Below are 27861 nucleotides of genomic sequence, written 5' to 3'. Positions count from 1 at the left end.
CAAAAAGTTGGGTTGATCAGTACAGGGACTAAAGGTGCAGCAGTCAGTAGAGGTAACATATATAAGGTGTTACCTTCAAGGATACCTCATACAAAATATTTACTGATATTCTACATAAAATGTCAAAATATTTTGAAATGATCTCTTGAATTTCGATTGGTAAATGTTTTTTGTATTAATTTGATTCTTACCAGATATAAAAGATACCTAATAACTTTTATAACTCCACGCTTAGTTTTTTGTTGTTTTCACTGTTATATATTGACATATTTCAATGAAAATTTGACACACTATTAAATAATCATTTTGTCAGATACACAGTTTTAGCTAGGTTAGAGGGCTATTGTATTTGTCCTGGCATCAGCGTCACTTTTGCATTCAGGTTAAAGTTTTATGTCAAGCTTCATAAGGGTTGGTCTTGGTAATGGACAGACATCCGATAGTTTAGGGTCAAGTATCCTTATGGTCAAGGTCACTAGGCTTAGATGTTGTATAAATAATGCTGGTTTAAGTTTTATGGCAAGCCTCTGGTTTTCTCCATTCCTTCTTGACTACTGCCTGAATTATTATCAAACTTCACATGAGAGTTTGTCATGGTAAGAGGCAGAATTTTCTAGTAAAGGGTCGGGTATCCTAAGGTCAAGGTTACTGGGATCAAATATTTGTAATATTGCTGGCAAACTTCTCAGTTTCACTGTATCTTCTTAATTACTGTCCCTGTAATCACCAAACTTCACATAAACATTGAATTTAGTAAGGGTCAAACAATCTTTTGGTTTATGGCTGGTTATCTGAAAGGTTAATGTCACTGGGGTTATATTTTATAATAGCATTGCTTCAAATTTTATAGCATGCTTCTCAATTAGGGATTCACTTGTCAAGGCCAGAGATATGGCCTTTGAGTAATAAAGAAATATTAGCATTAAGGGCTGAAAAATTTATGTTGCATGTATCTCAAAAAATAAATATAGTATAGAAAGTTTTTTTTTCTTTTGTTCAAGTTTTACACCATTTTTCCAGCACATCTCACCCCATTTAGAAATAATTGACCCCTGCCTCTGTGCTCTCTGACTGACATCCCCAACCGAAAGAAATATGAAAGTTAACTTAGTCTTGCATTTTCAGCTAGTAAGATATGACTGTATGGTGACAGAAAGCTGGACCGCCAGTGTCCAGTGATGCATCTAGTTATTGTTATGTTGTTTTTTTTTCAAGGTAAAATGATCATTTAACATAGTATCTAGTTTTCAATGAAATATGTTAACATTTGCCAGAGATAACAACAGGAAACCAAGTGTGGAGTTAGAATAGTTGTTAAATATAAATTATGTCTCCCACCACACAGTGGTGTGGGAGACATATTGATTTACTCCTGTCTGTGTGTGTGTGTGTCTGTCTGTCACAAGGCTTGTCCACACTCTTAAGATGAACATTTCTCATCCGATCGTCACCAAACTTGAACAAAATGTGTTTGACTATAAGACCTCAGCCAGGTTCGATAACTAGCCAAATCCGCCCAGGCACTTTTGAATTATGGCCCTTGAATTACTGATTGGATCCACTCGTCTAGACCATCTAGAGAAACTAGACATTTTTCATAGGAACCATTCGTCTGAACAATCCAGACAAACAAGGCAGTTCTGGGAGACATGCGCTTTTCTCAAAAGCATCTCTAGTTGGCTTTTCTCAAAAGCATCTCTAGTTGAATTTTCAAAAGAGGTTATACATATTTAGTACTGATTTGTAGTTTTCTGGTTACCTCATTTAATACACATATCTGAGAAATGTTTCAGTTCTTCAATTAATTGTTTACATGGTTTTGTAGAAAAAAAGTCTTGAACAATTTGAAATGCTTTATAGTTGAATACTATCATGTTAATGCGAAGACAAGACTAGTATTAGTTTAGATACATTATCAGTTATTATGCACTTGTTTGGACATCTTATTCAATTTTCTTATACCTAACTCATTTCAGTGTTGCAGTACATATATCGTATATATAATTATATATATATAGAGAGGGTAAAATAGGGCACTGCTTCTAAGTTTTTAGCTCGACTATTCAAAGAATAGTCTAGCTATTCTACTCACCCTGGCGTTGGCGTAAGCGTCGGCGTCACACCTTGGTTAAGTTTTTGCATGCAAGTACATACAGCCATCAATTAAAGGCACATAGCTTTGAAACTTATTTTTTCTTTTTCTAGGTCAATTACCAACCTCTCTGGGTCAAGTCCCATAACTCTGACATGTATTTTGAGCAAATTATGCCCCCTTTTGGACTTAGAAAATTTTGGTTAAAGTTTTACATGCAAGTAACTATCTCCAAAACTAATGCAGATATTGATTTGAAACTTCACATGTGTCTTCGGGGTTATAAAACTAGTTGATGGCAGCAAGTCCCATAACTCTGACCTTCATTTTGGCCAAATTATGCCCCCTTTTGGACTTAGAAAATTCTGGTTAAAGTTTTGCGTGCAAGTACATACAGCTATTTCTAAAAGGCATATAGATTTGAAACTTATTTTTTCTTTTTCTAGATCAATTACCAACCTCACTGGGCCAAGACCCATAACTCTGACATGTATTTTGAGCAAATTATGCCCCCTTTTAGACTTAGAAAATTTTGGTTAAAGTTTTACATGCAAGTTACTATCTCCAAAACTAATGCAAATATTGAATTGAAACTTCACATGTGTCTTCGGGGTTATAAAACTAGTTGATAGCAGCAAGTCCCATAACTCTGACCTTCATTTTGGCCAAATTATGCCCCCTTTTGGACTTAGAAAATTCTGGTTAAAGTTTTGTGTGCAAGTACATACAGCTATTTCTAAAAGGCATATAGATTTGAAAGTTATTTTTTCTTTTTCTAGATCAATTACCAACTTCACTGGGTCAAGTCCCATAACTCTGACATGTTTTTTGAGCAAATTATGCCCCCTTTTAGACTTAGAAAATTTTGGTTAAAGATTTACATGCAAGTTATTATCTCCAAAACTAATGCAGATATTGATTTGAAACTTCACATGTGTCTTCGGGGTTATAAAACTAGTTGATGGCAGCAAGTCCCATAACTCTGACCTTCATTTTGGCCAAATTATGCCCCCTTTTGGACTTAGCAAATTCTGGTTAAAGTTTTGCGTGCAAGTACATACAGCTATTACTAAAAGGCATATAGATTTGAAACTTATTTTTTCTTTTTCTAGATGAATTACTAACCTCACTGGATCAAGTCCCATAACTCTGGCATGTATTTTGGGCAAATTATGCCCCCTTTTGGACTTTGAAAATTCTGGTTAAAGTTTTACATGCAAGTTTCTATCTCCAAAACTAATGCAGATATTGAATTGAAACTTCACATGTGCCTTCGGGGTTATAAAACTAGTTGATAGCAGCAAGTCCCATAACTGATATGCATTTTGGTCAAATTATTCCCCCTTTTGAACTTAAAACTATTTTGATATTTAACCTTTTTGGGTAATATTTTCCTGCTTCTGGGACAATATTTCGAATAGTCGAGCTTGGCTGTCTTACGGACAGCTCTTGTTAAACAACTTGTAGTTTTTACATGTGAACATTAATGGTCCAGATGAAGAGGCTGTTCATAAAAAGTCTTCTACTTGTTGCTAAGTAACACACCCATTTCCTTTCATTCTTTAGTAGTCAGAAAATTTTTATAACTTTGTCCCAATAGTGTATTTAAAGTTCATAGTAAGATATGTATTAAACAGGTATAGCAGTACCAGAACATATATCAAAGCAGACAGAGGAAGAGATAAGGAAGATGAGTGAGGAAGCTGAAGCTGATGTACATATGACTGGAGATATTGATGCTGCTGAAAAGTATGCCTTCCAGTTTTTTGAATAGGAGTATTCAATAATTTTATTTTCATATACAGATGAAACTTGTTCAAATCTTGATTGTACATAGGGAAATCTTCATAAATTTGCTAAAAATAAACCAGAAGGCCTAGATCTTAGATATTTGATAAGTAAAATTGCCTAGTAGACCTCTACAAACTTTGTTCAAATCATGACCCCCATGGTAAAATTGACCCCGCCCCAGGGGTCACTTGATTTTACATAGGAAAATCTTCAAAAAATTTCTAAAAATAAATCAGAAGGCCTAGAGCTTAGATATTTGATATGTAACATTGCCTAGTAGACCTCTACATAATTTGTTCAAATCTTGACCCCCTAGGGTCAAATTGACCCAGGCACAGGGGTTACTTGATTGTACATAGGGAAATCTTCATAAATTTGCTAAAAATAAACCAGAAAGCCTAGATCTTAGATATTTGATATGTAAAATTGCCTAGTAGACTTCTACAAACTTTGTTCAAATCATGACCCCCATGGTAAAATTGACCCCGCCCCAGGGGTCACTTGATTTTACATAGGAAAATCTTCAAAAAATTTCTAAAAATAAATCAGAAGGCCTAGAGCTTAGATATTTGATATGTAACATTGCCTAGTAGACCTCTACATAATTTGTTCAAATCTTGACCCCCTAGGGTCAAATTGACCCAGGCACAGGGGTTACTTGATTGTACATAGGGAAATCTTCATAAATTTGCTAAAAATAAACCAGAAGGCCTAGATCTTAGATATTTGATATGTAAAATTGCCTAGTAGACTTCTACAAACTTTGTTCAAATCATGACCCCCATGATAAAATTGACCCCGCCCCAGGGGTCACTTGATTATACATAGGAAAATCTTCAAAAAATTTCTAAAAATAAATCAGAAGGCCTAGAGCTTAGATATTTGATATGTAACATTGCCTAGTAAACCTCTACATAATTTGTTCAAATCTTGACCCCCTAGGGTCAAATTGACCCAGGCACAGGGGTTACTTGATTGTACATAGGGAAATCTTCATAAATTTGCTAAAAATAAACCAGAAGGCCTAGATCTTAGATATTTGATATGTAACATTGCCTAGTAGACTTCTACAAACTTTGTTCAAATCATGACCCCCATGGTAAAATTGACCCTGCCCCAGGGGTCACTTGATTTTACATAGGAAAATCTTCAAAAAATTTCTAAAAATAAATCAGAAGGCCTAGAGCTTAGATATTTGATATGTAACATTGCCTAGTAGACCTCTACATAATTTGTTCAAATCTTGACCCCCTAGGGTCAAATTGACCCAGGCACGGGTTACTTGATTGTACATAGGGAAATCTTCATAAATTTGCTAAAAATAAACCAGAAGGCCTAGATCTTAGATATTTGATATGTAACATTGCCTAGTAGACTTCTACAAACTTTGTTCAAATCATGACCCTCATGGTAAAATTGACCCCGCCCCAGGGGTCACTTGATTTTACATAGGAAAATCTTCAAAAAATTTCTAAAAATAAATCAGAAGGCCTAGAGCTTAGAGATTTGATATGAAACATTGCCTAGTAGACCTCTACATAATTTGTTCAAATCTTGACCCCCTAGGGTCAAATTGACCCAGGCACAGGGGTTACTTGATTGTACATAGGGAAATCTTCATAAATTTGCTAAAAATAAACCAGAAGGCCTAGATCTTAGATATTTGATATGTAACATTGCCTAGTAGACTTCTACAAACTTTGTTCAAATCATGACCCCCCATGGTAAAATTGACCCCCCCCCCCCCCCCCCGGGGTCACTTGATTTTACATAGGAAAATCTTCAAAAAATTTCTAAAAATAAATCAGAAGGCCTAGAGCTTAGATATTTGATATGTAACATTGCCTAGTAAACCTCTACATAATTTGTTCAAATCTTGACCCCCTAGGGTCAAATTGACCCAGGCACAGGGGTTACTTGATTGTACATAGGGAAATCTTCATAAATTTGCTAAAAATAAACCAGAAGGCCTAGATCTTAGATATTTGATATGTAACATTGCCTAGTAGACTTCTACAAACTTTGTTCAAATCATGACCCCCATGGTAAAATTGACCCCGCCCCAGGGGTCACTTGATTTTACATAGGAAAATCTTCAAAAAATTTCTAAAAATAAATCAGAAGGCCTAGAGCTTAGATATTTGATATGTAACATTGCCTAGTAGACCTCTACATAATTTGTTCAAATCTTGACCCCCTAGGGTCAGATTGACCCAGGCACAGGGGTTACTTGATTGTACATAGGGAAACCTTCATAAATTTGCTAAAAATAAACCAGAAGGCCTAGGTCTTAGATATTTGATATGTAACATTGCCAAGTAGACTTCTACAAACTTTGTTCAAATCATGACCCCCCATGGTAAAATTGACCCTGCCCCAGGGGTCACTTGATTTTACATAGGAAAATCTCCAAAAAATTTCTAAAAATAAATCAGAAGGCCTAGAGCTTAGATATTTCACATGTAGCATTGCCAAGTGGACCTCTACAAAATTTGTTCAAATCATGACCTCCGGGGTCAATTTGACCTCGCCCCATGGGGTTACTTGATTGTACATAGAAAAATCTTCAAAATTTTCTAAAAATAAACCAGAAGGCCTAGAGCTTAGATATTTGAAATGTAGCATTGCCAAGTGGACCTCTACAAAATTTGTTCAAATCATAACCCCCGGGGTCAAAATTGACCCCTCCCCAGGGGTCACTTGATTTGACATAAGAAAATCTTCAAAAATTTGCTAAAAATAAACCAGAAGGCCTAGAGCTTAGATATTTAACATGTAGCATTGCCTAGTGAACCTCTACAAAGTTTGTTCAAATCATGGTCGCTTGATTTAACAGGAAAATCTTCAGAAATTTTCTAAAAATAAACCAGAAGGCCTAGATCTTAGATATTTGACTTCTAGCATTGCCTAGTAGACCTCTACATAATTTGTTCAAATCTTGACCCCCTAGGGTCAAATTGACCCAGGCACAGGGGTTACTTGATTGTACATAGGGAAATCTTCATAAATTTGCTAAAAATAAACCAGAAGGCCTAGATCTTAGATATTTGATATGTTACATTGCCTAGTAAATTTCTACAAACTTTGTTCAAATCATGACCCCAGGGGTAAAATTGGCCCCGCCCCAGGGGTCACTTTATTGTACATCAGAAAATCTTCAAAAAAAATTCTAAAAATCATCAGTTTGACATTTGAAACATGTAGCTCATATTACTCAGGTGAGTGATCCAGGGTCATCATGACCCTCTTGTATGTGAAATTACCTCCCTTTATTTAAAATTAAAATTGGTACAGCTCCGAAACTAAAGAAGATACTGATCTGAAATTTCATTTATGCCATCAGATGGACTTGGACAATCAGTGAAGATACATATTCACTGAATTTATGACAAATTACCTCCCTTTATTTTTTATGTAAATGAATATACCTCAGCAGCATCTAATGAGATTGGTTTTAAATGTTATTTAAGTCTTCCAGGGTAAGGAATTGTCATGCTAGTACAAAAATGCAGCATTTGAGCCTAGGACCCTCAAACTTGGTATGGAGATTGACCATGACTAGTACGTGACCAATAGGTCAAAAGGGACTGTTACAAGAGAATATTTATCCTGATGATATTTAATGTGTATGCCTATGTGATCTATGTCAAAACCTGATCTTATCATTTAGAGCAATGATACTCAGGTGAGCGATATAGGGCCATCATGGCCCTCTTGTTGTGACTTTTGACAGTATAATTCATTCCAATTTTCAGTGAAATCATTGTCAAATAATCAAAAACAGATACAAACAGAAAAAGGGTGTTGAAATATGTATAATCAAACTGAAGTAATTTCCACCTTACTTTTAAGGTTAAGTTGAAATTCAAAGGTTTCAGGTATAACAGAAATATACATTATGATAGGTTGGTGTTGAGTAGAGTTGGTATTAGTAGTGCTGCAAAGAAGCCACAGACACCAGCTTCAGTAGAAATGAGACCCCAGATCTCTGCAAGGTATGTGTAGCCATAATAATATCCTAAATATAAAACTCTGAAGGGAGAGCACAGATGTAAGTCCCACTGTCAAGTGGCTTGAGTTTCATAGGTTGTCCATCCATGGCTCCCTGTTTCATGTGATTTTTGTGCCCCCCCCCCCCCCCCAGTGGGTGGTGGGGGCATATAGATTTGCTCTTGTCCGTGTGTCCGTCCGAAGTTTGTGACACGCCTAGCTCAAAAAGTTTTTAATATAAATTAATGAAACCTTGCATGAGGCTTTATCATGATATGAACTTGCGCACCTTTTATTTTTCGTCTGGCTCCACCCCCTAATTTTAGAGTTATGGCCCCTGAAATAGTCAAAAATGCACATTTTCTCCTTGTGACACGCCTAGCTCAAAAAGTATTTGATATAGGTTCATGAAACCTTGCATGAGTCTTAATCATGATATGAACTTGCCCACCTCCTACTTTTCATCTGGGTCTGCCCCCTATTTCTAGAGTTTTGGCCCCTGAAATAGTCAAAAATGCACATTTTCACCTTATGACACACCTAGCTCAAAAAGCATTTGATATAAATTGATGAAACCTTGCATGAATCTTTATCATGATATGAAATTGCGCACCTCCTGTTTTTCATCTGGGTCTGCCCCCTATTTCCAGAGTTATGGCCCCTGAAATAGTCAAAAAAATGCACATTTTCATCTAATTATGTGCCTCACTCAAAAAGTATTTAAGCCCGCCCGCTTAGCTCAGTAGGGAGAGCGTTGGTCTACGGATCACGGGGTCACGAGTTCGATCCTCGGGCGGGGCGTATGTTCTCCGTGACGATTTGATAAAAGACATTGTGTCTGAAATCATTCGTCCTCCACCTCTGATAATTCATGTGGGGAAGTTGGCAGCTACTTGCGGAGAACAGGTTTGTACTGGTACAGAATCCAGGAACACTGGTTAGGTTAACTGCCCGCCGTTACATGACTGAAATACTGTTGAAAAAACGGCGTTAAACCCAAAACAAACAAACAAAAAGTATTTAATGTAAATTCATGAAACCTTGCTTGAGTCTTTATCATAATGTGACCTTGCACACTTGGCATTCTTCTTGAGAATTTTAGCGTTTATTACAGAGTTGTGGCCCTTGAAATAGCCAAAATAGTGGATTTTTTGTTTGTGATGCTCATAGCTCAAAAAGTATATAGTATAGAATAATGAATCCATTTCATATTTTTTTTTTTAGGCTATACCCCATTAAGACTGCAAACATTTGAATGATTTCCCCTTATTTGTGACAAATGTACCAGTGGGGGGCACACCCTGTGTCCTACAGACACATTCTAGTTTGTTAAATAAATTTCATGGGAACTTATATGCACTTGTAGTCTGGTAGATTGTCTTGTTTTTCTTTTTTTCTTTTCAAATGGAATATGTGCAGATCTTATTTATAAGTTTCAATTTTAAAATGTTGGTGCATATTGTCCCTGTTGTGTTTTAAAATATTTCATACAGATTTGTTTTATTTCAGTAACAGTTCAGAGTGTATGAGAGGCAGACAGAGTCCATATGGTGTTGATAATGGAAACTTTCCTGAGGTAGGTAAAAATATATGTAAAAAACCAATTTGATGACCTTAATTGTGCTAATATTGTTTTTATTAAAAGTGCTTGGATTTCTTTTGAAGTTGACAGCTTTTTCCTGATATTGCAAAAGGTAGAAAAACAAAATTGATTACGGTTATGGAGCAGCATTGATAAATTTCTGTGAAATGGTGGGTTGGGAGATTGATGTTTTTGGGGTATGGTAGTGAAGGCTGCTGAGTGAGTCGGGCATCACTGACCACATTTTATCACCAGTGGTCAGATTCTGTCATATGATAATGCCACCAAACTTGGGGCATCTGGTCTTCCTCTAACATAGAGGCCTTTAAACACTTTGCAGTTTATCTTAATTATGAATAAGAAAATGAAAACAACTGAATGGAAAGTTGTAGGTTCCACTGTTTAAAAGAAAGAAAAAAGAAATAATTTATTATACAGAAGATATTGCAGATGCTTCTCTTTAGGTTCTTAAAGTGTATGGTACCATTTTGTTAAAAAAAACATCATACAATATTGTTTTATACAAAAAAATGTTGAAGTAATTAAACGTACTGTTTATGCAAAGAAATATTAAATGTACAGTTTATGGAAATTAAGTTATACTGTTATGTAAAATTATTGAAAGTGCTGTTTATGAAAAAAATACTAAAAGTGCAAATAATGAGAAGTAAAAAAAAACACCAAAAGTATAATTTATGAAGAAAAAAAATAAACGTGCAATTTATGAAAAAAAAATAATGAAAGTGAAATGTATGAAAAAATAATGAAAGTGTAATTTATGAGAAAAATAATAAAGTTCATTTTATGGAATAAAACTAAAAGTGCATTTTATGAAAAAAATGCTGAAAGTGTAATTTATGGAAAAAATATTAAAAGTGCAATTTATGGAAAATAATACTGAAAGTGCATTTTATGAAAAAATACTAAAAGTGCAATTTATGGAAAAAAATGCTGAAAGTGCATTTTATGAAAAAATACTAAAAATGCAATTTTTGGAAAAAAATACTGAAAGTGTAATATCCCCACATCACTTATTACCGGTGGTTACCTATTACCGGTGCAATCCGAAAATCTCGAATATTTACTTCCTGAAGAGCACTTCCGGAATCCTTTGTTTACAAAATTACACGACTATTCGTCAAGTGTATCTTCCGTGAAATATGTCCTTCCTAAGGGTAAGTTACTTATTTATTCTATATGAATTGATAGAAAATATGTTTTTTCCAGTGTACTTTACTGATAACTTCAATAACACTCGATGAATTATGAATAATTCCCCAGAAAATAAGTTACAGAATGAGTTTCCTCTTGCAAATGACGTCATCAAGCACTGCCTCACACATGCGCTTTTTGGCGCTCTTTTTGATGAACAATACTACTGGACTAAACTTCCGACTTTTCATTGTTAAGAACTGAGAAATCAAATTTCATTCAATATTGTGTGCATGTTATGCATGTGGTAAGGTTTTTTGTTTATTTCATTACAGTTACAAGCTAAAGTGTGATAAGTGTGGTCATTGGACACACCTGAAATACTGCTGTGCTGTGAAGTTTTTAAGGAGTCATGATGAGTTCTTTAAATCACCACTGAATGTGATAATTCTGGTTTACCTGTGATTTTGACAAAAATGTGACAAAGTGCTGTTTGCCATTATTCATTTATTTTATTCATGTTATATGTTATAATATAATGTTCTTCTCCACAGCAGATTAAATAATCCAGTAGCCAGAACTTTGAGCTGTGTTTACTTGTTATTTTTGTGTTTCTGGATGGAAGTTTAATGCAGTAGCATTATTTCCCACAATTCCACCGGTAATAGGTAACTGTAAACATCCAAGATGGCGACCATGGTAGGTCAAAACATGACCTATTATTGACGATAATTCTGTTCCCAGGTGAATAAAATTAACTTTTAATGAAAAGAAAATACTTTTTTCTTGAAAATGAGTTTAATTTTAGTAAGCATATGAATCAAATGTCATTTATTGTGGAATATCAATCATTAATACACCGGTAATTGGTACATCCAGGATATATGGGAAAAAACATTGAAAGTGTAATTTATTAAAAGAAAGATACTGAAAGTGTAAAGTGCTGAAAGCGCAGTTTATGAAAAAAGAAATAAAAGTGAATTCATGTAAAAAAATATATGGAAAAACTACCGAAAGTACAATTTATGGAAAAACTACTACTATGGGGGAAAAAATGAGTGTTTTTCATGAAAAAAAAAAACAAAGTTCAATTTATGAAAAAAAATACTAAAAGTGGAATTAAAAAAAGATACAGACAAAGCAATTCATGAAAGAAATGCTGAAAATACAGTTTATGAAAAAAATACTGAATGTGGAATCTTAAAAAAAATATGTAATGTTCCTGGGAAAAATACTGAGAGTGCCTTTCTACAGTATGGTCTTGCCATTATAATTAGTATCTTATTATACAAGTATAGAAATGACAACCTCTAAAGTGAACACTATTATACCAGATATATATATGTTATGGCTGATTTGCTTTCAGATGTTGCCTGTGAAAGAAACAGTGAACACTATTATATCAGATATATTTGCTTCAGTTGTTTTGCTTTCAGATGTTGCCTGTGAAAGAAACAGTGAACACTTTTATACCAGATGTATTTCCTTCAGTTGTTTTGCTTTCAGATGTTGCCTGTGAAAGAAACAGTGAACACTATTATACCAGATATATTTGCTTCAGTTGTTTTGCTTTCAGATGTTGCCTGTGAAAGAAACAGTGAATACTATTATACCAGATATATTTGCTTCAGTTGTTTTGCTTTCAGATGTTGCCTGTGAAAGAAACAGTGAACACTATTATACCAGATGTATTTGCTTCAGTGGTTTTGCTTTCAGATGTTTATGAAAGAAACAGTGAACACTATTATACCAGATGTATTTGATTCAGTTGTTTTGCTTTCAGATGTAGCCTGTGAAAGAAACAGTGAACACTATTATACCAGATGTATTTGCTTCAGTTGTTTTGCTTTCAGATGTTGCCTGTGAAAGAAACAGTGAACACTAATACCAGATATATTTGCTTCAGTTGTTATGCTTTCAGATGTTGCCTATGAAAGAAACAGTGAACACAGTATTACACCAGATATATTTTCAACAGTTGTTTTGTTTTCAGGTGTTGCCTGTGAACAAAACAGTGGCTAGTTTGATGTCGTCCCTCAAATATCAAACAAAGACACTCTACCCAGGAAGAGGTAATAGTTAACTATTGTATAAAACTATTAAATGCAGATTTGTAACTACCTTAGATTTAGAGCGGTAAATTTTATTATTGCTTATGTTACTAAATATAGTAACAAATTTGCACTAAATTTAAACGTATATGAGCAGTGTGAGGCCGATTAGTTTTTGTGTGAGCTGGTGTGCCTGATATCAGTATGTGGCACACTTCCGGCAATATCAGGCACACTTCAGCTGCGCAAAACATACAGAATTTACAAAAAAAGGCATTGTAAATTATCATAATTTTGCTACCTTCCTCTTCTAGCCCGGTTGAACAATGCTGACACAAGAAACTACGGCCATAGAATGCATAAATTTATAACAAACGTTTGAAAGGAAATGCCGTCAACGTTTCCGCACATTACATGAGCAGTCAATGATGCTGTGTTGTGCAACATGAAATTATTTTAATTCCGATTTCACTTTAACAATAGAGTGGAACATATGCAATAAAAAGGTTATAAAACAGGGCTGGTGTGCCTTAAGGCGATGTTGGCATACTAGACCGGAATTTGGCTTCAGGCCAATACCTCTCCTAGTAATAACCTCTGATTATTATGTCTCCCCCCCTCCCACCCCCCACCTCTGGAGGAGATATATTGTTTTTGCCCTGTCCGTCCATCTGTACGTCACACTTCATTTCCGATCAATAACTGGAGAACCATTTGACCTAGAACCTTCAAACTTCATAGGATGGCAGGGCTTATGGAGGAGACGACCCCTATTGTTTTTGGGGTCACTCCATCAAAGGTCAGGGTCACAGGGGCCTGAACATGGAAAGTCATTTCCGATCAATAACTTGAGAACGACTTGACCCAGAATGTTGAAACTTCATAGGATGATTGGTCATGCAGAGTAGATGAACCCTATTGATTTTGGGGTCATTCCGTTAAAGGTCGAGGTCACAGGGGCCTGATCATGGAAAACCATTTCCGATCAATAACTTGAGAACCACTTGACCCAGAATGTTGAAAATTCATAGGATGATTGGTCATGCAGAGTAAATGACCCCTATTGATTTTGGGGTCACTCCGTTAAAGGTCAAGGTCACAGGGGCCTGAACATGGAAAACCATTTCTGAAATAACTTGAGAACCACTTGACCCAGAATATTGAAACTTCATAGGATGATTGGTCATGCAAAGTAGATGACCCCTATTGATTTTGGGGTCACTCCGTTAAAGGTCAAGGTCACAGGGGCCTGATCATGGAAAACCATTTCCGATCAATAACTGGAGAACCACTTGATTCAGAAACTTCATAGGATGATTGGATATGCATAGTAGATGACCCCTACTGATTTTGGGATCACTCTATTAAAGGTCAAGGTCACAGGGGTCTGAACATGGAAAAACATTTCCGGTCAGAAACTTGAGAACTACTTGACCCAGAATTTTGAAACTTCAAAGGATGATTGGACATGCAGAGTAGATGACCCCTACTGATTTTGGGGTCACCTGATCAAAGGTCAAGATCACAGGGGCTTGAACATGGAAAACAGTTTCTAATTCATAACTTGACAACCACTTAGCCCAGAATGTTGAAACTTTGTGGAATGATTGGACATGCCAAATAGATGATTCCTATTGCATCCAGCCACCAGTGTTGCTTAGATTTTTGCTCCTGTCCCCTATTGACTTCCTGCCTATATGACTATGCATTGGGGGAGACATGCGCTTTTCTACAAAAGCATCTTCTAGTTCTATAAGAATGTTAACACCACTGAAAATTTGCTTGATGATACAAATGAAAATAATTTGCTTAACATAATAAGCTGTTTGGTAAACTGTGACAAGCTGTGTATAGTAGTGATATAGAACAGAATAGTTTAAAATTCATATGTCTGCTATATTATTTGGATATTCTAGCATAAAATTGCTGCTTTGTTTTCAGGTCTGAGGGGGTGTTAATAGAGAAATTCTCGTGCTTACACCTTGTTAATACACCTTTTAACATATGCATAGTCCATGACCAAGCATAAATTTATTACAGCCCTATGATATAATAATTCAAAAAGAATTTACATCAACATGATCAAACATTGCTTCTGTTCTGGCGCATTTCATGAAATTTTAATGATGTTGGTAGACAATATATTCATTTTGTTTAGCCTTTTACATGTTTTTATATGAACAGGCTCCGGCACCAACCATTTTCTGTGGATTCTGCAGATGTTATAACAGAAAAATATGTGTTATTACTTCATTAGGATTTTTGCAAGATATATCCCTAAATTATTAACAATATTTTAAAGTGACTAAACAGTCTAAGATGCTTTTGAAATCAAAACAAATTCAGTATTCCTTCTGGGTATTTACTTATGTGTAGTACTGATTTACACCTGTATTGTTTTTATATGCCCAAAGGGACGTATTATGTTATGACGCTGGTGTCCGTCTGTCCGTCCGTCCGTCTGTCCGTCTGTCCGTTAGCAATTTCGTGTCCGCTCTGTAACTCTTGAACCCCTTGCAGGATTTCAAGGAAACTTGACACAAATGTTCACCACACCCAGACGACGTGCAGAGCGCATGTTCCGGATGTCTCGCTTCAAGATCAAGGTCACACTTAGGAGTCAAAGGTCATATCAGTTTGTTTCGTGTCCGCTCTGTAACTCTTGAACCCCTTGAAGGATTTCAAAGAAACTTGACACAAATGTTCACCACACCAAGACGACATGCAGAGCGCATGTTCCGGATGACTTGCTTCAAGGTCAAGGTCACACTTAGGGGTCAAAAGTCATATCAGTTTGTTTCATGTCCGCTCTGTAACTCTTGAACTGCTGGAAGGATTTCAAAGAAACTTGGCAGAAATGTTCACCACATTGCAACGATGTGCAGAGCGCATGTTCCGGATGACTCGCTACAAGGTTAAGGTCACACTTAAGGGTCAAAGGTCATATATGACTTTGCTTTGTGTATATTGCTCTGCATTGCAGTGCTCTTGTTTTTATTTGGCAGATCTCTTTTTTGTACTTACAATAAATATTTTTTGAATTACTTCCCTTTTATGTTACTATAAATAGCTTATTTTGAAACTTTTTTATTATTGGCCGTAGGGAAAAACGGAGACCACTTTTCTGTGGTACAACATGGATGGTACCTCCAATTTTAAGGTGTATTTTTACATACCTGTACCTGATAAAGATTTTTTTGTAGACTTTGAATTTTTTTTTTGTGGACTTAGATTTGTTTTTTGAAGTTTTCCTTTTGTTGTTCCAGTCCTTTGGGGCTTCAACAGTCAAGTTCTTAAAATTTTGCTCCTATCCTATGATGTAAGCCTTCGGGCGTATATTGCCCCGCTTGGCGGCGCTCTTGTTTCTCACTGTCAGATGTACAATTTAACTGTGGAAATGAAAAAAATAAGAACATTGATTTCAGCTGTAAACGATAAACTTTAAACTATGAAGTTGTCCTCCCTTTTGTCATCTCTGAGAGGCAAAGTGGTGCACAGTTAGAGTGTTGGACTCCTGTTCCAGAGGTTAAGGGTTTATATGCAGACAGAGCAGAATTTAACAATCCCTTACAAAGGCATTAGTATTTGTTAAAAGCCATGGGTTGTATGCCTGATGAGAGCAGGATTTGACAGTGGTTTCCACAGTCCTTTACAAAGGCATTAGTACTTGTTAGAAGTCAGGGGTTCTATGCCTTCTGAGAGCAGAATTTGACAATGGTCTCCATAAAAGGCCTAAGTACTTGTTAGAAGCCAAGGGTTCTATGCCTGTGACAGTGGTCTCCAAACTCCCTTACCAAAATACAAGTACTTATAAGAAAAGGGCTTCTATGCCTGGTGAGAGCAGAATCTGAAAGTGGCCTTCACAATCCCTTACAAAGGCTTTAGTACTTGTAAGAAGCCAGGGGATCTATGACTAGTGGGGGAAGAATTTGAAAATGGTCTCCACAGTCCCTTACAAAGGCATAAGTACTTGTAAGAAGCCAGGGGATCTATGACTAGTGGGGGAAGAATTTGAAAATGGTCTCCACAGTCCCTTACAAATGCATAAGTACTTGTAAGAAGCCAGGGGATCTATGACTAGTGGGGGAAGAATTTGAAAATGGTCTCCACAGTCCCTTACAAAGGCATAAGTACTTGTAAGAAGCCAGGGGATCTATGACTAGTGGGGGGAGAATTTGACAATGGTCTCCACAGTCCCTTACAAAGGCATAAGTACTTGTAAGAAGCCAGGGGATCTATGACTAGTGGGGGAAGAATTTGAAAATGGTCTCCACAGTCCCTTACAAAGGCATAAGTACTGATTAGAAGCCAGGGGATCTATGACTAGTGGGGGAAGAATTTGAAAATGGTCTCCACAGTCCCTTACAAAGGCATAAGTACTTGTAAGAAGCCAGGGGATCTATAACTAGTGGGGGAAGAATTTGAAAATGGTCTCCACAGTCCCTTACAAAGGCATAAGTACTGATTAGAAGCCAGGGGATCTATGACTAGTGGGGGAAGAATTTGAAAATGGTCTCCACAGTCCTTTACAAAGGCATTAGTACTTATTAGAAGCCAGGGGTTCTATACTTGGTGAGAGTGGAATTTGACAATGGTTTCCACAATCCCCCACCAAAACACAAGTACTTGTTAGAAGCCAGGCATTCTATGCCTATTGAGAGCAGCATTTGACAATGGTCTCCAAAATCCCTTAACAAAACACAAGTACTTATTAGAAGCCAGGGGTTCTATGCCTGATGAGAGCAGCATTTGGCAATGGTCTCCTCAGTCCCTTACAAAGGCATTAGTACTTGCTAAAAGCCAGAGATTCTGTGCCTGATGAGATTGGAATTGGACAATGGAGATCTACAGTCCCTTTCAGAGGCCTAAGTCAAAGGTTCTGTGCTTGCTGAAAGTAGAATTCGACAATGGTCTCCATAATCCTTTACCAAAACACCAGTACTTGTTAGAAGCCAGGGCTCTATGCCCGCTGAGAGGGGAATTTGACAATGGTCTCCACAAACCCTTACCAAGGCATTATAAGTTTTAACAGAATTAAGAGGTTACTAATGCTTAAAGGGACTGGCCTCCAGATCGTTCCACAACAAGAAAAAACCAACTTTTTTTAGCTCGACTATTCGAATCTACTCACCCTGGCATCGGCGTCGGCGTCGGCATCACACCTTGGTTAAGTTTTTGCATGCAAGTACATACAGCCATCAATTAAAGGCATATAGCTTTGAAACTTATTTTTTCTTTTTCTAGGTCAATTACCAACCTCACTGGGTCAAGTCCCATAACTCTGACATGTATTCTGAGCAAACTATGCCCCCTTTTGAACTTAGAAAATTCTGATTTAAGTTTTACATGCAAGTTACTATCTCCAAAACTAATGCAGATATTGAATTGAAACTTCACATGTGTCTTCAGGGTTATAAAACTAGTTGATAGCAGCAAGTCCCATAACTCTGACCTTCATTTTGGCCAGATTATGCCCCCTTCTGGACTTAGAAAATTCTGGTTAAAGTTTTACGTGCAAGTACAAACAGCTATTTCCAAAAGGCATATAGATTTGAAACTTATTATTTCTTTTTCTAGATCAATTACCAACCTCACTGGGTCAAGTCCCATAACTCTGATATGTATTTTGAGCAAATTATTCCCCTTTTTGGACTTAGAAAATCCTGGTTAAATTTTTGCGTGCAAGTACATACAGCTATTACTAAAAGGCATATAAATTTGAAACTTATTTTTTCTTTTTCTAGATCAATTACCAACCTCACTGGGTCAAGTCCCATAACTCTGACATGTATTTTGGGCAAATTATGCCCCCTTTTGGACTTAGAAAATTCTGGTTAAAGTTTTACATGCAAGTTACTATCTCCAAAACTAATGCAGATACTGAATTGAAACTTCACATGTGCCCTCGGGGTTATAAAACTAGTTGATAGCAGCAAGTCCCATAACTCTGATATGCATTTTGGTCAAATTATGTCCCCTTTTGAACTTAAAACTCTTGATATTTAACCTTTTTGGGTGATATTTTCCTGCTTCTGGGACAATATTTCGAATAGTCGAGCTTGGCTGTCTTACGGACAGCTCTTGTTTAGATATCTGGAAATAAATGCTAAATTTCTTAAGAAGGCTTTAAAACTTAATTACTGACAGACTATATGTTATGGAAAAAACTTAATTACTGACAAACTGTATGTTATGGAAACACATGAGAATTTGCTGTTTTTATTACTTTTTTTGAAGAAAATCGAAAAGCATTTGTAACGTTTTACTCCAGGTAAACTGTCTCCATTATTAATATCTATATTTTGAAGTCTTAATTCACTAATTCTGCTATAGTGCTATTTTTTACGACGACGGAAAAATGTCCAGGGTTCGATTCCCCAAGCGGTCATCTTTTTTGCTTGATTTGGAATTTTTAAAATATTTTAGAAACAAAAACTCATATTCTAATGTTCATAATATGAACAACTTCAATTTGAAAGAAAGATTATTTTTAGCCAAATCTGGAGGTCAGTGCCTTTAAACTTCATTGTCACCAACCCTTTTTCTGTTGCTTTGAATTGTCATTCAGTAAACAGCAATGAATTAATGGCATTCTCGTATATATTTCAGACTATTTGAGGGAGACACATGATGAATTGCTGAAGCTTGTCAAGCAAAAGTAAATCTTTCTCTTTAATTTTGGGCTCTTGTAGAGAAATGTTAATAAACTTAAGACTTCAAATGTATAAAGTAAAGTGACCAGCTAAAGTTCTGGCTAAATGATATGTTTTGGTGCTAGCAGACTATTTTACTTTACACTTACAAGTACTTAGTCCCATTAAAGTGGTCTGAAACAGTGGCTACATTTTCTGTTGCAAATAAAGTTCAAAATAGGGAAAAGAAATATGAAGGAATTTGAATTAGTTTAAAGACAGCCTTGGCATTGTTTTTCAGTTTTCCACTTGAATTATTATTGCATAAGACCTCTTGCCAGAGTTATATTTTAGTGTAATGTCTAAACTCAGTATGATTTTACTTTTTTTAATTGTAAAATTTTCTACTTAAAAATGTGCATTGAGAAAAATCTCTGTTTACTCATAAATAAAATAATACTAAAATTTTAAGAAAACTCACAGGAGGGCTATTTCTTACCCTTCGCAAACTGCTAAATATTAATTTAGGCTGGTGGCAATGGGTCGTTCACACCTGCTAGGTGAGGACCCCAAGACCCACCTCTACTTCACAACTTCCACTTTCTAATTCAGTAAGAACTGAAACCCCTGTACATTTATGGTATGGTGTCTTAATATATATTTCAGTGCCCCAAGATCTGCAACTCCTACAAGACTGCCTGTGTTCAGCACAATCACTAGATCAGGGTCCGTGCGGAGACCCCTGCTGGAATCTTTCACAAGTGAAGATTCGGACCATCATTCCTCCTGTGGTAATAGTTGTACCCCCCAACAACAAAGTTGTTAGGGGGGGTATACTGGTTTCAGGTTGTCTGTCTGTCTGTCCGTCTGTCCGTAGACACAATTTTGTGTGCACCATCTCTCCTCATGCCCTTGACACAATTTAATGAAACTTCACACAAGTGATCAGTAACAACAGTAGTTGTGCATGGGGCATGTTAGGTTCTTTCAGAAAAATAAATTGCAGAGTTACGGGACTTTGTTTCTTGTTACTATACTATATACATAGCCACAATCTTGTGCGCACCATCTCTCCTCATCCCCTTGACACAATTTAATGAAACTTCACACAAGTGATCAGTAACAACAGTAGTTGTGCATGGGGCATGTTAGGTTCTTTCAACAACAAAAATTGCACAGTTATGGGACTTTGTTTCTTGTTAACATACTATGTACATACAGTCTGCATATGCAATCTTGTGTGCGCCTAATCTTCCGAACCCTTGCACACAATTTAATGAAATTTCACACAAGTGATCAGTACCAACCCTAGTTGTGCATGGTGCATGTTACTTTCTTTTAGATAAATATTCTGCATAGTTATGGGACTTTGTTTTTTGTTATTATACTGTATACATACAGTCTATATACATACAGTCCACATAATTATGCAATCTTGTGTGTGTCAAATTGCAATGTACTGTGTCAGTGCATGCGGGGGGTACATTCATCACCTTTATTGATAGATCTAGTTATAGTTAAAACATGAATGAATGGTACTTCATATATTTGTTTGCTTCAAAACACATTTCTATTTTTCTTCAGAACTCATCCATTCTAGCTAAACCTTTGCTATGATAATGTATTTAAAATGTTACCATAAATTTGATATTGACTTATTAGTCCCCTACTGTTTGAATACCAGTTTCCGGGACTATAAGAATGTGCTTTTCTGTCTGTCCGTCCATTAGCAGTTTCGTGTCCGCTCTATAACTCTTGAACCCCTTGAAGGATTTCAAAGAAACTTGACACAAATGTTCACCACATCGAGACAATGTGCAGAGCGCATGTTTTGGATGGTTTGCTTCAAGGTCAAGGTCTCATTTAGGGGTCAAAGGTCATATGAGTTTGTTTCGTGTCTGCTCTGCAACTCCTGAACTGCTTAAGGATTTTAAAGAAACTTGACACAAAGTTCACAACATCAAGACGATGTGCAGAGTGCATGTTTTGGATGGCTTGCTTCAAGGTCAGGGTCACACTTAGGGGTCAAAGGTCATACCTTCGGGCGTATATTGCTGGGCATTGCGGTGCTCTTGTTACTAAATAAATTTGACACTATTTTTCAATATATTCATCCACATTGGAGTTACTAAACAGTCCAGTAACAGTTCCAGCTTCCTCAGATGTACACAATTCCACTATCCAGCATCAGTATAGTAGAGTGAGCTGTCTTTTGAGACAGCTGTTGTTATTAGTCCATTTTATCTTTAGAATGATAGTGGAATTGTCCTTATAAAATTCATACACTGATTGCCAATAATTTTTGATTCCCTATTCTTGGTCTAGGCATTGTCTGGGTAAATAATGTTACGCCATTACTTCCAGTTTGTCAGACATGTAAAACTACCTTAAAATAACTTGTTCCACTTGTGATTAAGGTTCTATTTCATAATAATAATGCATGAGAAAACCAACATAGTGGGTTTGCGACCAGCATGGATCCAGACCAGCCTGCACATCCGTGCAGTCTGGTCAGGATCCATGCTGTTCACTTTTAAGGCCTACTGCAATTAGAGAAACCATTAGCGAACTGCATGGATTCTGACCAGACTGCGCAGATGCGCAGGCTGGTCTGGATCCATGCTGGTCGCAAACCCACTATGTTGGTTTTCCCATGGCGTGGCTCATATTTTCTTTTCTTCTTTATTCAGATAACAGAAGGAATGTAGTTGAAGTAGTGGATAGAGGCATTAAAGGTGAACACAGTCTAAACTTGCACAATGAGCATGCATATTCATTTAATGACCACATCTCTTTAGTGCCAAAGATAAACTTTACAGACATTAACCCATTTCAAGCTTTAAATGGGGAAAGTGGAGTACCTGAAAATAGGAATTTACCTTCCAGAGGTCTAAGTAGCATCAAAAGAACTAGAGATCGACCATACAGAAAGATTGATCATAACAATGTGCAGAAAGAAAATGAAAAACCTGAAGAAATTGAAAGTTTACACCATTTATATAACAATTCCAGACTACTGGAACATAGAAGGAAAAAAGTTCAGAATGAGATTAGAACATATATTGATGCACAGAAACGTGATCGTAACCATGACATACGTAATGGTGATTTAGGGATTAAAGATAAGTTTAGTGATTTAAATCACTTCTTTGCTAGAAGGAAATTGGAAGAGGAGGAATATTTCTTCACTGGAAATGGACAACATGTTTCCAAAATGCCCAAATCTCCTGTGCTAAAAGCTCAGGAAAAGCTGATAATGCCAGTATCTCCTGTGCTGAGTTGGGAGGCTACAAGTTTGTTACAGGCCAATGAAGAGAGTAATTGTAACAGGGAGATATTTGAACCAATGGACATCGATACAAAAGGAGCAGAAGCAGTGAATCTCCTGCAGCAGAATGATCTACTAAAGGACAGATCTGTGCAACAGACATATGTACATCCTGATAGACAGGAAACAGATTATGACACAACTTTAGGTTAGTCAATTTTTATGTAAGATGTAACTTTTTTCGTGAAATATAACATGAGAAATATTAGCAAAATTTCATTTTTCTCCACACTTGTAAAAAGTTCTTTGATAAAAACTTTGATAACTTGTCTGGATATTGGAAAAAAATCATGTCAGACTGGATGTTAGCAAGTTGGTTTTTAGCTGGAATTACAATATTCAGTATTCAGGAAGTTGATAGTTATTGAAACTTTTATAATAAAAAAAAGAAGAAGGAAACAGTTATGTCCAGGGTGTACTCAGCTCCTACAGATTTCATCCAATTCAAATGAAACGTATACATCAACAACATGAAGCAGAGATGTGTATATTATCAGAACTTTCATGTCTGATTATAACTTTTAAGTTATGCCCCTTATTTGGACTTTTTATGGACTTAACCATATAATTGTTACATCTCTACTTAGTTTAATGAACTCCTACAGTTTCCATCCAGTTCAAATGAAATGTGGTCACCGTGAAGTAAGTATGTAAATATTGTCAAGATTTTCGTGTATGATTAACACTTTGAGTTTATGCCCCTTTTTGAGCCTCTGTATCTTGTGTAACCAATTCCTATAGCTTCCATTCCATTCTAATGAAACTTGGTGCACGTCATCGACATGAAGTGGACTTGTATATATCAGGAGTTTTATGTGCTATCAGTATTTTTGAGTTATGCTGGCACTCATCCACTAGGCTTCCATGGCAGTTTTTAAATGTATGTGATCAAAGGAAATTTCTCAGTTAAGTTTATTTGTTTGACATTTTACTAGACTGGTTCAACAGACAGAGTAGAAGCAACAGTCAGTGCTCACATTGTTCTCAAGGTTCTGCAGACACTATCTCCCATGTTCAGGTAATACTTCCTCTTTACAGGATTACATTTACCAACACCAATTAGTAGATAAATAATCTCTGGAAACTAGAGATGAGAAGTCAGAGAGATCGGTGGTGTAGTAGTTCATTAAATCATGGGTTTGAGCCCCAGCGGTATCAAAGTTGCTTCATAGTTGATATCTGTACTCTTTCCAGGAAGCAGATTTAGTTGTGATTCAGATACATTAACAAATTTTTTGAAATTGATATAAATATTTATAAACTAAACTAAGTAATTATATATCTATACACCATTTTGTAGATGTTTATATTGTTCATAATATACACCTGTTTTAGAAGTACGGTTATTTATTCTGCCTTTGTTGTTTGGTTCACTTGTTTTACATAGATATATAAGAAAAACTTCTTTAAATTGTTCATTTTATTTCATTTGAAATTCTGTTGCCTGATTTCTATCTGCAGGTACCAACAAGACAGCCCAACTATATGCCTAGTTTCCATGGTAACTACTACACAGATCACATGGCAACTGGAGATTTATCATGGCAGCAGAAAAATCCTAGAGTTAAGGTAAAGTTCATTTTAGACGTATCTATGGAGGACATACTTTGATTTTGTCTTGTCTGTCAGTCTGTGAAAAACACTTGCCCAGACTACTCTTCTCAAACTTTTGGTAGGATTTCAACTAAACTTTGCAGGAAGGTTTAGTACTGAGGCTAGTTTTGCTATTTTCAGCATTTCCCAGTTGAATGAGTTTGAATAGAGTAATGGTCCCCTAACTGTCACTGGAGACTTGTTATGGTGCTAAAGTGGCCAATATATACTACTAGTAGTACATTGACCTTTATCACAGCTGCCAACATTCTTTGGCGTGAAGAAACCTTATGCAAAAATAACCCCTAAGCCTTCAAGAGTTCTTAAGCCATTAAACTTCATAGAATGATTGCCTGTGGTTAGTTGATGACCCATATTGTTTTGGGTGTCAAAGGTCAAGGTCATTGAACTTGAGACTAAAACTGTTGTTTTTTTCTCCATTGTTAAATAACCTTTGCATTTAAAACTGTCGAACTTTATTAGGGGTCTGTGTGCAAAAGGTCATGGTCACAGTAGCAAGGCCCAGAACTTAGATATTTAGCATGTAGCATTATGTAGTGGTCATAACTGCTAAGTTTGTTCTAACCATGCCCCTGGGGTTCACTTGGCCCCATCCAGGGGTTCACTTTTTATATAGACTTGTATAGGAAAAGCTTTAAAAAGTCTTCAGTTCTAAAACACCAAGGCCCAACACAGATATTTGGTGTGTAGCATTGCGTAGTGGTCCTCTACTAGGTTTATTCAAACCATGCCCCTAGGTTCAAAGTTGCCCTGATTAATAAGAACTTGTCTTGCCTAAAGCTGTTAAAAGCCCTGAGCTTGTAGCATTGTATAGTAGTCCTCTACCAGGTTTGTTCTAATCATGCCCCGGGGGTCAAAATTTGCCTCACCCTGGGGTTCACTTGTTTTACATAGACATATAAGAAAAACATCAAAAAATCTTTATTCCAAAACCTGAAGGCCTACAGCTTAGTTATTTGGCATATAGTATTGTGTATAGGTCCTTAACTTAGGATTTATATCCCCGTTTGAGTCAGGTTAGCGATATAGGGCCTTAATGGCCCACTTGTGAATTATTTTCAGTGCAACTAATACCATTCTACTTTTCAGGTTGAAGCGATGGACATTCTTGACTATGTTGATCAATATATAGGCCGAGACTCATACATGGACTGCCGGGGTGACCGTACCTCCACACTGAGTGTAGCCACACCAGACTCTGCCGGATCACCAGTGTGGCAAGCATCAGATCATATCCTACGCAGAAAGATTTTGTTACCAACATCACCTAAATCTCCTGGTTGTCCTAAATTTTACCCAAAGAAAATGTACTGAAAATCTACTCAAACGAGATTTAATGTTAAGATGCATGCAAGTGTCTTTTAAGAAGTCAGTCAATAGAGATAAAATTACTGACAGTGTGTATGATATGTATTAGTTTAGTATGTGCCTCAATTTCATTAAGAAAAGTTAATTATATGAGATAATAATTTATAAAGTCAACATTTTCTGTTTATCAAAAGATTGTAAAGGACAAACATTTTCTTAAATGATAGTGTATTTATGTTGAATTTATTTTATTCTAATGGAAAAAAGAGCATTAAATTAATAGTGTGCACTTCTCTTAAAAGTTGTAAGATGTTTATTAACAGAGAGATTGTAATTTCATACATATTCTTATGTGCAGTAAATCCCTGTACATTACAATAAGCCTCTGCTAAAATTGTACATTAACTTTAATCCTGTGGCTCACGACAGGTAAATCTGCAAGTTTAAAAGGGTGCATGTTAGCTTTTACAGGTACAATGGAATATGAAAGGCTATATTTTGAGAAAAAACTTGTAACATTCAGATTTTCTACACCTCAGAATGTTGAAACATGGCCATGTACCCGTACTAAGTATGAAATTACTACCTCTCTATTATTAGGTAACTTATGATTAGCCCTTATAACAATCATTTCTTTTCTAGTCAGCACTGTGTTCTTGTATGAATGAATCTGATAGTAGTTTAGTATAGACTTCTTGCTTACGTTTAATGGCACTTTCCATTTCATATTCCAAAACTATAAAAGCTAAATATTTTATATCAATTTTGGAATGAAGATGAAAGTTAGCTGTTCAGTCCTGCTCAATATAAATCTGTTGGTCAAATTTGCAACCATTGTCAAATATAATACAAGGAATTTCATACAAGTTTTGTTCATAGCCTCATTGGCATAAGAATTTTGACTGAAGCATTGCAAATGTTATATTATTATTCTAAACTGATATAATGTCACTAAGTTGTGATTTAATGTAAAGTGTAAAATCTTTATTTACCATATAGAATACAAACTGGTGTGAGAAAGAGACTATGTATTAAACCCTGAACACCACAGACAGGAAGACTAAAACACATTTAAGAGGTTACTCTAAAGACAAAAGTTTACAAAAGAAATGTTTTAGTTGGGGCAGTAACAAAGAGGAGTTTGCTCTACAGAAGAATTGCTAACAGAGGTTAAACCTTGTTGCATAAATGACGTCTAGACCTAGAATGTGTTGATAGTCTTGTTAAGAGAGATACTTAAACTCATATCTAAGTCTCGAGCATATTTTGAAATTATGGTACTGTGATTATAATAAAATAATCTGTGATAATTGTAAATATTTGATTACTCTATGCATATTTTTACCATGTATGATTGATAGTTTTTGTTGTAGTTTTCTGACAATATTCTTATTGGTGTTACTTGGCAAATGATCTCTGTAAAAACATGTACAGTAATGGGCTGAATTTTAGTTTAGAGAACGTTTTCCCCCATAAACTTCCATGTATATACCCATTACTACAATTTACCAGAATTTATAAATGTCACATTCCTATCTATGTTTCAATTATGAAATTTTTTATCAAAATAACGTATATTTGTATATCCTAAAAGAAAAGCACCTTTTGAAATTTCTGATGTTCCATTGGTGTCAATGTTAAATCGCATGAAAAATCCATGAAAAAAACAAACATTTTAACTAATTTGTAAAATGCAAAGGTGTATTATTCTCAAGTTGGAATTATTTTGTTGCACTTTAATGTATACATAAACAGTATATTTTGAGAAATATGTATTACAGCAAGTTTTCATTAAAGCTGAGAATGCATGTATGTAATAACATTGAAATCTCTTCTTTTTGACTCGTATATTATGCAGGTATAATTATGCAGCTATTGTTATTCTGCTTAATCCATTATTTGATATTTCAAGCTGACTCCTATTTAGAATGTAAAACTTAAATTGCATTTCTGACCCCTACTTAAAATTTAAAATGTTTAGCTTAAATTTCATGGTTTGACTCCTACGTAAAATTTAAAATGTTTAGCTTAAATTTCACGACTCGTCCTTACTTAAAATTTAATATGTTAATCTTACCGGTAAATTTCGTGCCTGATCCCTATTTAAAAATCAGATGTTTAGCTTAATTTTGATGGTTTTCAGTAAAGAGAGGATTTCTAACATTTATAATTTTATAGATTGCAACAGCCAAAAAAAAAAAAAAAAAAAAAAAAAACAGAAATGTAGATCTATTGTTCTTATGAAAAAAAAAACTAACTTTTTAATCTTTTCATTTCTAATGATGTGACATGGTATCGATTGTCTGTAAAAGTTTGTTACC

The 27861-nt window shown here is 35.7% G+C and overlaps 1 protein-coding gene across 1 annotated transcript; it reads left to right on the top strand.

Moving 5' to 3' along the window:
* On the top strand, window positions 1-27658 carry LOC128553516 (uncharacterized; the record flags this gene model as incomplete). The annotated part of the gene is made up of 11 exons (XM_053534696.1): window positions 1-52; window positions 3730-3841; window positions 7789-7878; window positions 9383-9449; window positions 12601-12679; window positions 19268-19316; window positions 19957-20081; window positions 21981-22766; window positions 23554-23636; window positions 24080-24187; window positions 25322-27658. Coding segments are annotated over 11 exons (1776 nt in total), but the record flags the coding sequence as incomplete, so codon positions are not given.
* Between the last annotated feature and the right edge of the window lie 203 nt (window positions 27659-27861).

Source organism: Mercenaria mercenaria, unplaced genomic scaffold, assembly GCF_021730395.1.
Source record: "Mercenaria mercenaria strain notata unplaced genomic scaffold, MADL_Memer_1 contig_3912, whole genome shotgun sequence".
Classification (NCBI taxonomy): domain Eukaryota; kingdom Metazoa; phylum Mollusca; class Bivalvia; order Venerida; family Veneridae; genus Mercenaria; species Mercenaria mercenaria.
Note: the sequence above shows the minus strand (reverse complement) of the source record. Positions and strands in the feature narration are given on the sequence as shown.